This window comes from Balaenoptera physalus (genome assembly GCF_965194825.1).
Source record: "Balaenoptera physalus genome assembly, chromosome: 19".
Lineage (NCBI taxonomy): Eukaryota > Metazoa > Chordata > Mammalia > Artiodactyla > Balaenopteridae > Balaenoptera > Balaenoptera physalus.
This window is the reverse complement of record NC_138900.1, coordinates 44,021,551-44,037,695: the sequence shown is the minus strand read 5'-3', so window position 1 is coordinate 44,037,695 and position 16,145 is coordinate 44,021,551. Positions and strand designations below refer to the sequence as shown.

At 36.6% G+C, this 16,145-nt stretch overlaps 1 protein-coding gene across 2 annotated transcripts in view; it reads left to right on the top strand.

Moving 5' to 3' along the window:
- Positions 1–3,853, top strand: part of CDH8 (cadherin 8) — a 370,394-nt gene extending 366,541 nt beyond the window's left edge. The window contains exons 11-12 of one of the 2 annotated variants that reach the window (XM_082439484.1): positions 62–313; positions 1,768–3,853. In XM_082439484.1, the coding sequence (XP_082295610.1) occupies positions 62–313; positions 1,768–2,261 (746 nt within the window). In that variant the 3' untranslated portion in view covers positions 2,262–3,853. The remainder of the gene's footprint in view (positions 1–61; positions 314–1,767) is intronic. The other variant, XM_082439485.1, reaches the window with a different exon arrangement.
- The last annotated feature ends 12,292 nt before the right edge of the window (positions 3,854–16,145 follow it).

Here is a 16,145-nt window from a genome sequence, read left to right as displayed (position 1 = left end):
AGTGTTGTTTGGGCAGCCGTTTTGAAATGATGCAAACTATTGTAATTTTCACTTTTTCCAGATAATTCCCTCAGCATTTTGGCAAAGCATAATGGATTCAACCGCCAGAAGCAAGAAGTCTATCTTTTACCAATCATAATCAGTGATAGTGGGAATCCTCCTCTGAGCAGCACCAGTACCCTGACCATCCGGGTCTGTGGCTGCAGCAGTGATGGTGTTGTCCAGTCTTGTAATGTTGAAGCTTATGTACTTCCGATTGGACTCAGTATGGGCGCCTTAATTGCCATATTAGCATGCATCATTTTGCTGCTAGGTATGTATTTTCTTCATAGCCTAATGGTCACCATTTTTCTGGTTCATAAATGACTGTAAAGAAGGACAGAAAACCCTAACCCAGCCTAGAAAACCCTAATCAGCATTCTTTGGAAGAAAAATTCCTTTGTATATACTTCTCCAAGCTTTGAGGTCACTAAGAGAAGGGAAGAAAAAAAGAATTGTAATAGTAAATATTCAATTGGAGAGAACTATTCAGTGCCTTTTTTAATCCCATCACTGGTGAAAAGACTAAGCATAATGGTGGTGGAAGTGGGGATGGACCTTTACGTGGTTACAACAGCAACTATTACATAAGAAGGCCTCCAGATCTTCTGATACACACCAGTTTACTTCAATGGGGGCACACATATGTCCAAAATACTCTTTTATCTAAACAATGTATAGATTGGGTTACTGAGTCCATCCAATCACAAAACTTGGTAAGATAAAAACAAAGAAACCAAAAAAAACAAGCAAACAAAAAATACATTTTCTTCAAAATTGCATTGTTTCTCAGATATTTTCCTTGATACTACAATCAAATTTAGATGAAGATTGCAAAATAAGGAAAAGTTTTTGTAACTTTTCTACTAAAAAATCCAATTATAAAAATGAGATTAGACAGTAGGAAGACACACAAAAGGAAAGTTACATCTTATCCTGCCCTTAGATAAAGGTTATGTCAGTTTTTACCTTCCTGGTTACACCTGTTCTGTTCACCCAGTACCCTGAGTTGATCATCGTTTCCTGCCACGTTTTTTTAATGTCATTAGCCCAAGTTTGGTGTGGCTGATCTGGCTAGTTTTTCATGTGTTCCTCTCCCTTCCCCCACCTTTAGGCCTACCTTACCAGATAGCGGAGTGCTAGCTTTCATACAAGAGAAGAAGTTGCCCATGCAAAGTTGACATTCACCTTAATATAGCATTTCATCTGTGAATGGACATTGTTTTATTGGAAAGAGTCTTGAAGGACTGATTTAAAAAAAACACAAAATGTACTGATTTTAAAAAAACACAAAATGTACTGGATATGATCTATTCAGCTCCTTTTTCTTTACAGAAGAGGGTCATGGAGCCAAAAAATATTGAACGACCTGCCCAAGATACACAGCAAGTTAGTTATGCTATCTGTGCTGTTTCCCGTTTTGTGCCATTTACTCTAGAGCTCCTAACGGTATTAAATGCAGCTTTCACCATAAATAGATGCAAACTTGTTCTTTTAACCCAGCTTCTTCATCACCATTTAATAAACAGAAGCAACCTGGAATAGTATTCACTCAAAATTCAATGCTCATACTTCAGAAAGGTATTTCACTTAATTCCCAAGTGAATGCATGAAAGCTACGTGCTCATAAGTTTTTAAATAGCGCCCCTCTCTCTTAACATACACGATGTGTTGCTTGTGAAATTATATGTGAGTCTGGCTAATCGCTATTTTGTGTTTTTCCTGTAGTCATCGTGGTGCTGTTTGTAACGCTGCGGCGACATAAAAACGAGCCATTAATTATCAAAGATGATGAAGATGTGCGAGAAAACATCATTCGCTATGATGATGAAGGAGGAGGGGAAGAAGACACGGAGGCTTTTGACATTGCAACTTTACAAAACCCAGATGGAATTAACGGATTTTTACCCCGTAAAGATATTAAACCAGATTTGCAGTTTATGCCAAGGCAAGGGCTTGCTCCAGTTCCGAGCGGTGTTGATGTGGATGAATTTATAAATGTGCGGCTACACGAGGCAGATAACGACCCCACAGCCCCACCGTATGACTCCATTCAGATTTATGGCTATGAAGGCCGAGGGTCCGTGGCTGGCTCCCTCAGCTCCTTGGAATCCACCACCTCAGACTCGGATCAGAACTTTGACTACCTCAGTGACTGGGGTCCCCGCTTTAAGAGACTGGGCGAACTCTACTCTGTCGGTGAAAGTGACAAAGAAACTTGACAGTGGATTACGAATAAATCAGTGGGAACTGAGCATTCTGTAATATTCTAGGGTCACTCCCCTTAGATACAACCAATGTGGCAATTTGTTTTAGAGGCAAGTTTAGCACCAATCATCTATAAACTCAACTACATTTTAATGTTGAACCAAAAAAGTAATAATAAAAATAAAAAAGTATATGTTAGGAGGTTATAAATCTTGTGGAGTGTGAATTAAAGTATGTGGAGTGTCTAGAAGTCTTTGGATATTTGATATTTACCTGACCACCACAAAGATTGGGATCCTGGCTCGTCCTTAGAGAAATGGTTTAAAAGGAGGAAAAATTCAAACTTAAAAAGGTGCTTTCTTAGAAAAATGGACCTGCAAGAAATTTGCTATTGATATGTGTCTTCTGCAAGGATTTTTTTTAAATGCAAATGGTTTTTTCCCCTTCACCAATAAGGATCCCGCCACAAATGATAAAGCAATACTTGGTCTGCTGTACACTCTGACTTTTTGGAGTTTTGGGAGGCCTCCTAGATTATACGGTACGGTGACCACACCTTGTACATAATTGCTGGCCCCATTCATCAGAGACTGAATAGCATCTTTAAATATTGTGTCGAGCCTTAAAATATTCACATGTTTGTAATCCATTCCAGGGTGGGGATTGCCAAATCAACAGTGGGAGGAGAGAAATCCCATTCAAACAGGCTTGTTCTCTGGAAGCAGGATTACTCATTCCCCCTGGTTCATCTTCTCCCACAAGGACACAAAGATAAACTGTGTCACACAGTGGACTACATAAGAGACAGATGATTTTATTGCTAGCGCGTGAATTTATTTGTTTAATCCTCGAAATAAATATTTTATTGATGTCCATTAATGCTTTTATTTATTAAGGTTGGTAATCTATAGATTAAGGGACTATATGAAAAAAACACTAAATTATATCCATTAATAATACTTTAGATTGTTTTATATAAATATATATACAATGAATGTTTAATACATGTACATTTTGATGAGATGAGTATGGCAGGCAATATTATCAAAAGGGAAGCTAATAGTCTCTTTAGAGTAGAAAGTGTTATTGTGACTGGTGATGGCAGGAACAGCATTTTCCCAGAGAAACTTTTGGACTGTTTTCTATTTTGTTCATAATCCTAGTATTTGGTGTTTTTACTACAAGCACAAACATCTGAAAGTATATTGATTCATGTGATATTTAAACTCTAGACTTTTAGATGCCTACATAATGCCCTGCCCAATAAACATGCTTCAAGTTGCCTCCACAGTTTTAGAGCAGGAACTGATTTGTACATAATTTTACTGCTTCTGTTTTTAGCACTTCTCTCCCTGATCTTCATGGTGATGCACAGAATGTCTTAGACTCCAAAAGAGAATAGCACTAGAAGATGTGAGCATATTCAATTTTTAATGCAAACCTGCCATTTAGGAGTAGAAAATGTATGATAAAACTCAAGTACTACATGCAGATCATTTTAATTTTCTACTTTGCTTTAATGCAATATTGTTTATTTACTCCATGTATTGTATTCAGAGAAACTCCTGTATTGTTTCCTACTTTGTGAAATATATTTTTATAAATACCTTTGTTGTCATCACTTTTTTTTCCCATCAGATGAAGATCAATGAACAGAGTCATAAACTCTAATTAGAATTCTAGCACGTTCAACTAAATTATCATAAGGATCACTTTTATTTGTAAGAGTCTTCATTATAAAGAACCAGAAATGATAAATGGTTTGGCAATGATCACACAGCAAGATACCAACAGGGACGTTAAATAAACACAGTGTATGTAAAGGCTAGTCCAGCTGTGCCAGTTGGGTCCTCCTGGAAGCAAACGCTAAATCAGAACTAGGAGTCAAAGATAAAAGAGAGAAGAAACAAGATTGAGCAGGGAAAGTTTTCATACAGGAATGCAGATGTTAAAACTTGTAAAAGTAGAGAGATTAGGAAGCAGAATTTGACAAGAGAGCCTTAGACTGCAAAGCAGACCTGACAAATCTTTGCAAGGCAAATCAGGGATTTTAACAGGGTCCTGTTAGAGGAGTCTCTCATTGGGAAAAAATAGACTCCAGGTACTTCCCTGGTGGTCCAGTGATTGAGAATCCACCTTCCAATGCAGGGGGCGTGGGTTTGATCCCTGGTCAGGGAACTAAGATCCCACATGCTGCGGGGCAACTAAGCCCGTGTGCCACAACTAAAGAGCCCGTGGGCCTCAACGAAAGATCCCGCAGGCTGCAACTAAGACCTGATGCAGCCAAAAATAAATAAATATTAAAAAAGAAAATAAATAGACTCCAGTTGCCCCGCTATCTCAGTCATTGGCTTGGGGCTGCCTGAGAAAAGTATGGCTAGAAACCAAAGGCACCAACTTCTGGAGGCCGACTCCACTGTGATTTTTATGAAGTTTGACTATTATACTTAGAATTTACAACTACCCAGTGCTCAGTGACTTAACTGACACCTTATTGAGTTTCTCTTGCCTGAGAATAGTTCGTCTTTAATGCTTATCATCATGGCTATTGAACACTTTTCCATGAAGTCAAAATGATGGCCCAAATTGACTTTAAAATACACCAGGACTTGGCACAGTGACTAAAGCAAATACTTGGTGAATGCAGATCATTAATGGTAGTTGTAGTAGTAACCAATACTAATATTCTGACTATCTCACACATTCTAAACCAAGGTGAGATTATTACTTCACTTATCTCTTGCATACCAGACTCATTTCTAGTGTACTTTTCAGTGAAATGGCATAGGTTAGAGACATATAAACATGTCTAACAAAAATTACACTAGTTTTCAGGAGTATGAAATCCATATCTTCCAATCTTGTCAATCAATAAAATAATCTTCCTATGGTGATGTTCAGGGGCAGGAGATAATATCTGGTATACCAGTTGTCCAATCTTATCTCAAAATTTAGTTTGCCCAGGAAGAGAGAATGAAAGTGTGGTTTTCTTGTTGATTTTCTTTGTCACCATCATGCTGACTCTTTGTGCTTAAAAGCCCATTTAAGGTTTTTTTTTTAATATGGAATCAAGTAAATGATACCATGTTCATACAGGGATGAACTATACTTTTAGAGTACACTGAATTTAATAAAGATCTGAGGAATATACACATACACTCTCACACACACACCCCTACCTTGACTTCAAGTACTTTTTACTTTGGCAATAGAGTTGCTAAAACTTCCTGAACCAAAAGAGGTTGATGGGGTTCCTAAACTTTTAGGATTTGAGTATGCCATACACAACTCTTTAAATAACGCATTTTTTAACTTTATTAAAGTGACTATTTTTGTCTCTGTGCATTGTTTTCTGTTGCAGCAATACTGACATATGTCTTACATATTACATGTGTGGTTACTTGGCAGAAGAAATGCTTATTCAGTCCATAGGCATTTTAATGTGTCTGTAGGTCTTTATTGTGTCCCAAGCATCAGTCTTTTTTCATTCTTGAAACTTATCCCTGCCCAAGGGTTCTCTGCCTAATGGAGAAGAACCAGTGAGTTGGAACCAAGTGAGACAAAATTATCTCCCTCTGCCTACTTCACAAGTCAAGGTTCCTGCCTGGGGAACTAATGCACCCCTGGGTGACTGGACACCACATGGGATCAATTCAGCCTCAACCCTGTTCACTATTTGATCAAATCAAATTACAAAAATGTCTTTTAAACATCCATATATGTATACTAAAGAATACTGAAGCCATTCTTTATAATAATCTTTTATGAGTACAGTAATAAGATTAAAAATAGTTTATAATAGGATGATTAAAATATGCTAAAAATTAAATTCAAGTTTAGCCTTGCCACGCAGAATTGTGATTTCTAGAATATGGACTTTACAGTAAAAGTGTTTTGGAGAAATGTGTGGGTAAGTGTTTGTATGTATATAAAATAAAACTTAGATTCACAGGCATCACCAGTGAAACAAGAATGCTGAGAAAGAGCCAAGTGTGTCTTCGGGAGAGTTTGCTTAATCAGATGCTTAACGTAAGACAAGTCTCTGTGTGAGACTTGTAAATCTCCTAGGAGCAGCAAGATTCCACACTGAGACCCAACAGAGTTCTGGGCTATGCTGAATTTTGGAGAAGGAAAAGCAGGTGCTGAGAGCTAAGTAGCCAATTACTCTTTATAGCCACATAAGGACAGGAGGCAAGTAGGCCTTTCCAACAAGTTGTATTATGGGATCACTGGCTTTGCAGGGAATCTCACGAATGTATAACCTTCTGATTGCCTTTTTGATTGAAAGTTCCATCTGAGATCAGGGAAGTGCAACCAGTAATAAGATTTCAAAAAATCCCATCACTGGCACTGCTGGAAAGGCTGAGCATGACTGAAATCCCATCACTGTCAGTCAAAAAATAAGGTAACAGTGGGCATCACTATAAAAGTGATATAAATGCACAATTTAAACATGAATATCAACATTGAAAAGACTATACACATATATATTTATATACACATACTCAAGTTTTTAGAAATAAATTTATATTTGCAATTTTTCATCTCCCAATCACACACTACCAAAAACCTGGAATGGTGGCTTTTTGTTTTTCTGAATCTAACTTTGAAAGAAATTGGATTGAAGGTAAAGGATTTTAAATGCCGGTTTCTATTTAAGAATGAAATAATGACTCGCAATACCTGAAATTAGAATGAAATGCATAACATTGTAAAGCTGGATTAGATTTCGTTAAATATTGTTTCTGTGGAGACAATAATTGTAGAATGTATTTTGCAAGGAATATAGTTTTCAACATATTTTTATTTTCCTCTATTCCAGTACTTTTTAAATTTTTGCTATACAAAGCTTCTTTGCAAAGTTACTCAGCTGGCCAGACCATGTTGCATGTACTGCTGTCACTGCTGTTACTGCTCTTTATAATGACTGCAGGAGACAGAAATTCTATGAGTAAAGTAGATGTTTACTTTCATTATTTTCTTCTTAGTCAACACACATTTATATATCACCTGGTATACTTTATGTCGTTATTGTTTAAATGATATACTCTTGACATTAAAGATATTCTAGTCCCAGTATTTTCCACCCAGTCCTAGTATTATGGGGGTCATGCCACTTAAAATCCCCCTGACTTGATGGTCTATCTATAAGGGAATTGTGTCTCCTACAAATATTGAGCATCACCCTGCTCAAGAATCGGGTTATGTAGTTGATATGGAAAGATTACATGAGATGATGAGATAGCATCTCCAAACATATTTCTTTTATTTATAAATTTGAGCTAATGAATCTCATCTAAGCTAATTGTCAAAGCATTCTTTTTCTATGGTCTTGTCAACTGTTATTTGCGTCAAGGTTTAAACTTAGGTTGGTCTGACATTAAAGCCCATGACTTTCGACTAAACAACATTTTCTGTAATTATCATGTGAAGCTTGTAATGATAAGAAATAGAAACTAAGTTATATACAGTGATATGGAAGAACGGAGGAGGAAGAAAGTAACTCTAAATGGGAAGTCTTCATGGAGAAGTTTTAAAATAAGATGAGAACTGAAGCAACAGTAATCACAGCTTTTCAAACACCCAACACTAAGAGGAGGAAATTATCAAAAGATCACATTTATAAATTAATGACATTTTTATGGACATTCAGAAAGATCTGGAAAGTGAGCGCCCATAGGAACTCTAGGTTTGCCTAAATTGAGGCATGTTTTGGGGATGAGAAAAATGAGGTTCAGAGATGTCTTAAGGGATTTTTCATGGTTAAATTACACTTCTAATAAGCGAAAGAGGCAGGAATCAAACTCTGGTCTCCTAGATCATTGCTAGGACTGTGAAGTTGTAAGTGTTTTTGTGTGCATGCTCCCCCCTCTTTTATTTATAGAAGTTTCATCTGGGTTGCAAGGCAGGTAGGCATTTGCTGGAGGAATTGGTGTTTGGTTCTCTCTTCCCCCAACTTGAGTTACCTGCGATCACCTGACAAACATCTTGAGTGTAAGTATTATCTCTTGCAAGTATCTTTATTAACAGATCACAGGTACCTCTATTATTATCCACAGATGACAGAAGAAGGGTTGTTAGAAGGAATAGCACAGGATGCTGTCTGAGAAGGAAAACAGTAGAAAACAAAGGCTTCAATGCACCCAGAGACTCAGACAAGAAAATAAAATGAAAGATCACTGAAGGTAAATTTTAATTCCTTCAGATCTCCTCTGTGCATGCAAAGATATCCAGGGCCACTCTGTGACTCCTCATAAAAATCAGCTGGGGTTTAACAACTATGGTCTAACTGAACACAACAGGAGTTACTGGGATCCTGCTCTCTCCCTAATATGTGCATTCACTCATTGTCACTTCACCTAATGTTATTTTCTAGGTTTTCTTTAATTCAACCTCTAAAGTTTGAGAATTATTACACATTTGTCAAGTCTAATTGTTTCATGAGTGAATGGACTATCTAAGCCCAAGGACAGAGCTACAAATAACCATATTACAAATAAACTTTAAAAAAAAGAATCTTTCTAAATTTTTTACAAAATATGTGCTAGATTCTATCATCATAAACCACTTGCTTTGCCTTTCTAAGACATGGAGTCGAATTGGATAAATTATAGAAACAAATAAATAATAAAACATTAGATTTGTCTATGCTGTGGAAAAGGTAAACAGACAGTTCTATAAAAGTTCAGAGAAATAATATCTAACCCTGCCAAGGCACACTGTACTGCTAGAGACTATGTTATAGTGAGTCTTGGACGGAGCAGGTCAGTACACTGGGAGCATCAGGAAGTAAGGTCAGGCTAGGTCCAGGCACTTGAAAAGGAATTGTGCTGCTGGGATAAATCTCTCAACGGACTTTACTGTTAGTGCTTCTTACGATATGAAATTCTCCATATGACAAAACTTCCAATACCCTTATTTATTTTACAAATATATGCCTAAGATTTCCACTAATCTGAGTGCTGAGAATACAGCAGTAAATGGGGCGGGATGTGTGAGGGGTCTGTTTCTTCAAAGACTTGATGGTACAGGAGAAACGTAGATGAGCAGAAGTAAGAAAAAAAAAAAAGATGATACAATAGAACATAAAATGGATGGGACACTAGGTCTTATACACAGAATGGACAGAGTGATATTTGATTTGCTATGTGAAGTCACCATGATAAGAGCAAACTACAGTAAAGGTCTAAGGAAAAGTTTGTGTTAGTTGTTCCTCTGCACTAAATCAATGGGCAAGAAATGAAAATGATGCCTAGATAAAAGCAGATGAGGGTGAAAGTGACACAATATGATGTGGAGAGTTGGGCAGAGACCATATTATACAAGTCCTTGTTAACCAGAATAAGGAGCTCAGATTTACTTTACATCAAAGAGTAGGCAATTGAAGGGATCTAAAGGTAAAGAATGACATGATCTGGCTTATATTTTTAAAAAGATCACTCTGGTTCTTGCATGGAAATGTCATTATAGTAGACAAGAATGAAAGCAGAAACCCAGATAGGAGATTGTTGCAGTAGCTCAAGCAAGACAGTGTCTTGGCTTTGACTACTGAGGTAGCCAATGGAAAGAAAAGGAAGAAACAGATAGATCCAGATACATTTTGGATATAAAACTGACAGTATTGGCAATTTCACTGGATGTGTAAGACAAAGAAAAGATGATACTTAAGTTGAGCCCTAAAATTTTTGACTTGAATAACTATGCCATGGGTGGGGCCATTTACAGAGACTGGGATGACTCGGTTGACAACCAGATGACAACCAGATGATCTGGTTGTCAAAACAGACACCCTGCCTCCTCTAATCACCCACAGCAGAGGGATAACAGAATTTAGAGTCCTGGGGAAAGCCCTACATGGAGTATGTAAAGGAACTTCTAGAAAATGTTACTATACTTTGATTCTTCTATATATCAATACATAAATGACACAATTAGTCTCAGGCAGAAAAAGTCCAGCCAGTCAGTCTGATTATTTTATTTCTTTAGCCTTCTAGAAAGGAAAAAAAGGAAAAAAGAAAGCGCCTCCATATTAATGAGTTCACTCTTGGCTGGCGTATGATGGATTCACTTATTGGAAATATTTCTTAATGGAAATGAAGAATGAGATCCTGAAATATTTATCTATGATTATCTTAAAGCAAGGGAAAAGGTCACATATGGCTTTATATTATAAACATAATACATTGTCCAGGAAGCATTCCCAAGGTGTCCTTTTCTTCAGAGTGAATGCTAATTCTCAAGGGAAGAAGAATTTTGGTCTTTGTGGTTTAGCTATGATTAAAAAAAAAAAATCAGAAAAAGACACACTCAATAAAATCTTTTTTTTATTGCCACTTACTGATAAGTCCATCTGGTTCTCTGTAAGTTGAGGAGCTTGGCACTTAATAAATGCTGGGTGCATAGAACTGAAGTGATATCAGTCTGGAGGAAAACATCTTATATTTATAAGTATAAGACATTCTTATATAAAAAGCTATTTTAAAAGGATTCACCTTACTTGTTATGCACTTATTATGCTATAAGATGTCATGGGGGTTGGCCAAAGACGATAAGATTCAGTCCCTCTCTGTGAGAGCATCCAGTCTTCTGTGGTAGCATAACACAACTTTTTTTTTAATCATAGCATTGGGATTTGAAACAAGTTTTAGCACTTTCAAATTGCTATAGGAGCACTGAGTCAAAATAAGTAATGCTTCTTGAGTTTTGGGAAAGGTACAAACATATTTATCAACCTATGCAACCTAACAGAAAAAGTTATTCAGTTAGTATATAGGTGAGAGATGGAATGTACAAGCAAAAATAATATCACAAGTGAAAAGCAGGAGGGCATGACAGACCCAAAGAGCCTCAAGAAGACATAGTATGTATCTTAAAACTTGGCAGGGATAAACCAAGAACTGACCATTACAGGCCCACTTATTTTTCCTGTGAAAGATCAATGGAAGGCTTCCCTGGTGGTGCAGTGGTTAAGAATCTGCCTGCCATTGCAGGGGACACGGGTTCGAGCCCTAGTCTGGGAAGATCCCACATGCCGCGGAACAACTAAGCCTGTGTGCCACAACTACTGAGACTGCGCACTAGAGCCCGTGAGCCACAACTTCTGAGCCCAAGTGCCACAACTACTGAAGCCTGCATGCCTAGAGGCTGTGCTCTGCAACAAGAGAAGCCACTGAATGAGAAGCCCACGCACTGCAATGAAGAGTAGCCCCCGGCTCGCCGCAACTAGAGAAAAGCCTGCATGCAGCAACAAAGACCCAAGGCAGCCAAAAATAAACATAAATAAAATAAATACATTTATTAAAAAAAAATCAATGGAATTTAATAGTGTATTAATAAGAAATATCTTATTTTAATATGGTTCATTCTATGAATATAAAGATAATTTAGTATTATATTTAATTGACTATCAAAGACAAAAACATCATTGAACATTTATATAGCTGCATTAGAAAAATTCTGATAGACTTCATGATCTACTTAATGTTTAAAAAAAGAAAAAAACAAACAAAAAACTAAGTAATAAGCAGAGATGGGAAGTTCTTTAAGTTAATAATCTACCCAAATCCTATAGCAAATAAAATATTTAATAGAGAATTGTAAGGTACATTCCTTTAATATGGACATAAGAAAAGAATGGCTGTCCTCACTTCTTTGGTTCAATATAATACTGTAGAGCCTGGCTACCACCGTTACACAAAGAAAATCAAAAACAGAAACAAAGACTTAAAGATTTACGGAAAAAAGTAAAGAAGTGTCCTTAGTTGCAGGTGACATTACCATATACATAGAAAAGTTAACAGAATAAATAGACAAACTATTAATACTAACCAGAGTTCAGCTGAGTGATATATCATTGATAAAAGGACTTAAAATGTTAAAGATGTCAATTATTCTAAGCATCAACCTATAATTTTCATTCCATTACAATCAAAATTATAGCAGAATTTTGTGACCAACTCAACATCTTTTTTTTTTCCAGATTTGATTTTAGTAGTTATAGAGCTCCATTTTTCAACATAAAACAGTAAGACTAGTAGAGAGTAGAGGCGGGAAGGGTATTTCTCACACTTACAGATAAGAAAGACTTACTACCAAGTTGTGAAACTAAAACAAGAAAACAACAACAACAAAAGCAATAAAAATAAATCTATGGCATTCCTGTTGCAGGTGCAGAAGCATGCTCAAGTACGTCAACTAATAATCAAACTAAGTATAGCCAGAAAAAATGGAAATGTGAAAACAATAAGCTATTACTTCAAACTCATGAGACAGGTCTAAAAAGGTGGATATGGCCAAGTATCGGTGAAAATATAAAAAATGAGAAGCTTCGTACAGTACATCTACCTTATGATCCAGCAATGCCATATCAGGGTATAAACCCCAGAGAAATTCTTGCACAGATTCATAGGTAAATATACATAATATTATTCATTCCACTGTGGGTTTTTTTTTTTAAACAAGATGCTCAAGGCACTGTATTCATCTACACAAGGAGAATGGACATTAAGGGCTACTATGGGGCATTTAGAAGTAAAAAACTAAATTCACATAGGCCAACGTATATCAATTTTGAAAATATTGTCAAGTGAAAAAACATAAAATACAGAATGATTTTTATGGCACCATAACATCTATACTAATTAAAAATGGATTCACACAAATATACACTTTACAAAGGACACATACCCATGAATATTTATTATTGCATCACATGAGAAAAAAGAATGACCCAACTATTTGCATTTGAGTCTCAGTAAGGAAATGAATACATAAATAAAAATAAAGTAAATAAGATGTTTATTGTGTATGGAAAACAATAAATAACATATGTCTTGGACTTAGTGTTCAGTAGAGAAAAAACATTAGGAAGAGGATGAGTGGTGTTTTGATTATGAAAGTTCAAACGTGCTAAGAAGTCTAGACATAGATGGTGAACTCCAGCCTATGGGATTTGTTCTGCAGAACAACAGGAACCCACATGATTTTGATAAGTATTCTGAGTAAAAGTTAAATTTGCAAATATATTTCACATTTGGTGATTTGCTCCAACTATCCATCCCCCTCTTAGAGGTCACAATCAACATTCACGAACTAAAGACTCTTAGAGGGACTTACCTGGTGGTGCAGTGGTTAAGAATCTGCCTGCCAGTGCAGGGGACACGGGTTCGAGCCCTGGTCTGGGAAGATCCTGCATGCTGTGGAGCAACTAAGCCTGTGCGCCACAACTACTGAGCCCGCGTGCCACAACTGCTGAGCCCGTGTGCCTAGAGCCCGTGCTCCGCAACAAGAGAAGCCACCGCAATGAGAAGCCTGCGCACTCCAACAAAGAGTAGTCCCCACTCGCCGCAACTAGAGAAAGCCCGCAGGCAGCAACAAAGACCCAATGCAGCCAAAAATAAACAAATAAATAAATAAATAAATTTATATATATAAAAAAAAAAAGACTCAGAAATCCTATTGCAATGAAAACATTTAATCTGTTTATTCCAGGATTTCTAAATTATAATTAATTTTTTTAAACTGAAACACCAAATTCATCTTTCTAGATATGTGTATTTTGTGAAATACAATTTTAGTATTACTATTGGAATCAACAGGCAAATTCTGAGGATTTTTAAGAAGTAAAAGGATATGATCAATGTGTATGTATAACAGATTCACTTTGCTGTACACCTGAAACTAACACAACATTGTAAATCAACTATACCCCAATAAAAATTTTTAAAAAAGGATATGATCAAATCTAATTTAATTCCCTTCCTTTTGTTGGGGACATATTAAGGATACCATCATCTATTTACTGAGCATCTACACTGCACACATCTCTGTGGTAAGTGTGATTAGGAATAAAACAGTAGAAGAAATCATAGACCTTGTCCACACAGAGCTAATTGGAGAGAGAAATGTAACACATGGAGATAATTTGGTGATGTGCCCTACTGCATATGACACTGTCTCAGGAATGTGGGGAAGCTGTCTAGTCAATTGGTCTTCCAAAAAGAAAAAGCTCAGGGAAGGTCAGAAGGGCTAGAGAAAGCAATGTGTGAGAAGCTGAACTTGTCTGCTAGGCTTCCCTTCCCTATTTAGGAGAGGGGGTTTGTGAAACAATTACCTTTCCTAAAGGTTATTGCAATAGTCTACTGAATAGTATCCCCATCTCTGATCTCTATTATCAAGTAAACCTCCTAAAACATCACATTTAGCCATTTTTCTGTAACTAACCTAAAGAGGCTCCCTAATCATTCTTTTTTTTTAAATTGTTTTTTGGTTCAGTATGTACTTGTAGAACTTATTATGCACCAGGTCCTGGTAAAGCACAGCCCCTGCCCAAAAGAAACTTCCAGTCTGGATTTTAGGCATAGGAGAAGAGGGCCCTTATTATATTAAACAGTGACCTCCAAGCCAACAGATCCACTGAACTTTTCATTTAAAGTCTTCTCCCTTGCTTTGGTCAAGATAAGAGTCTCCCTCTTGTTTGCCTTTGTTGAAAAGACCCAGAAATGCCCTTCCCACTGGTACTCAGCAACACACATATTTATTCTTCAAGTTTCAATCTCAGTGTTGGGTATGTGGTCACAAGATCATATCTGAACAACCAGGAGTTAGGCAGAAGTTCTAGTAATAATGAAGAGGGTCTAGAGTGAATTATTTTTATTAATAAAGGAAATAGTCCTAGAAAGTTCAAGGGTTGGAGATGAAAAAGACAAACTATTTCAACATCTGCATTGTCTTTAGATAGCAATGGTTATTTTGAGGGGGCTAACAGAATACTAACCCAATTCAAGGCAGGCATTTATTTGTCAGGTTTATGTACATGGACATGATTGAGAGCTTTGAGTAAAACAATGATTTATATGATACAGTTCTTAGATTATATGCCCTTAAACATGCAATTGCCTCTCTTGAGTCCACTGTCCTCCTCTGTAAAGAGACAGGAACACACATCAGTTGCTTTCAAATTGTACTCCACAGAAACTTGGCAGGTGCTGCTAACGGTTGGGGATGAATGAAGAGGAAGGTCACTGAGCAGTGTCACAGACTTTCCACCATCACTACCAGCATCACTTGATTTTAACTCTCCAAAAACTGGTGCTTTATTTATTGAGGTTGCAAGTAAACTACACCATTCATTCATTCATTCATTCATTCATTTATTATTTTTTATGGATGAAAAATCTTTCTGGACAGTTGGCCCAACATATTTCAAAACTCCCTTCCAATATTTATAAGTTTGTATGTTTCACTCAAATAACTGCATATTTAATTATGGCCAATAGAACTCCCCATGACAAAAAAAGAAAGGCAGAAAAATAATTCTGAAGTTTTCTAAATAGGGCAAAGACAATAGCAGAGTACTTATTTCCTAGTAAAAGGAGCATAGAGTTTTTGTTCTGTAATATTTTGTCTATGATATCAGAGAGACCATGTATAGGAATGCAGGTACTTTGTACAAAGTTGTCACGGCCACCATATGACTGACTTGAAAATTTGGAAGAATTAGTCATCAATCCTAGCAATATTTGCAGCGGGAGGAAGTGTTTCCACGTCATTGTACTTTACACTTTCTGAAATCTTTTTGAAAGGCCCATGTTGAATGGATGGAGTACTAGTCTTTTATAGTCTATCATTCATGTAAGTTAGGTTCATATTATTTTTATATTTGTGCAGGACAATATTCTGGGATTGCAGAAGGTAGAAATCAACTTTGCTAGCTTTATAACTCATAATGGTTTTGTAATCACACTTCAAAATGATCACTCTCTTTTCTTTTATCCAATTCTGATAGTGCAGAAAGATGGCACACACCCAGCACCAAGATTCTCAGTGGGGAATTATAAACTTTCCTAAATGTACTTGTGGGAGAGTGATGAAGATGTCTTCAAGATTATTTCCTAAAA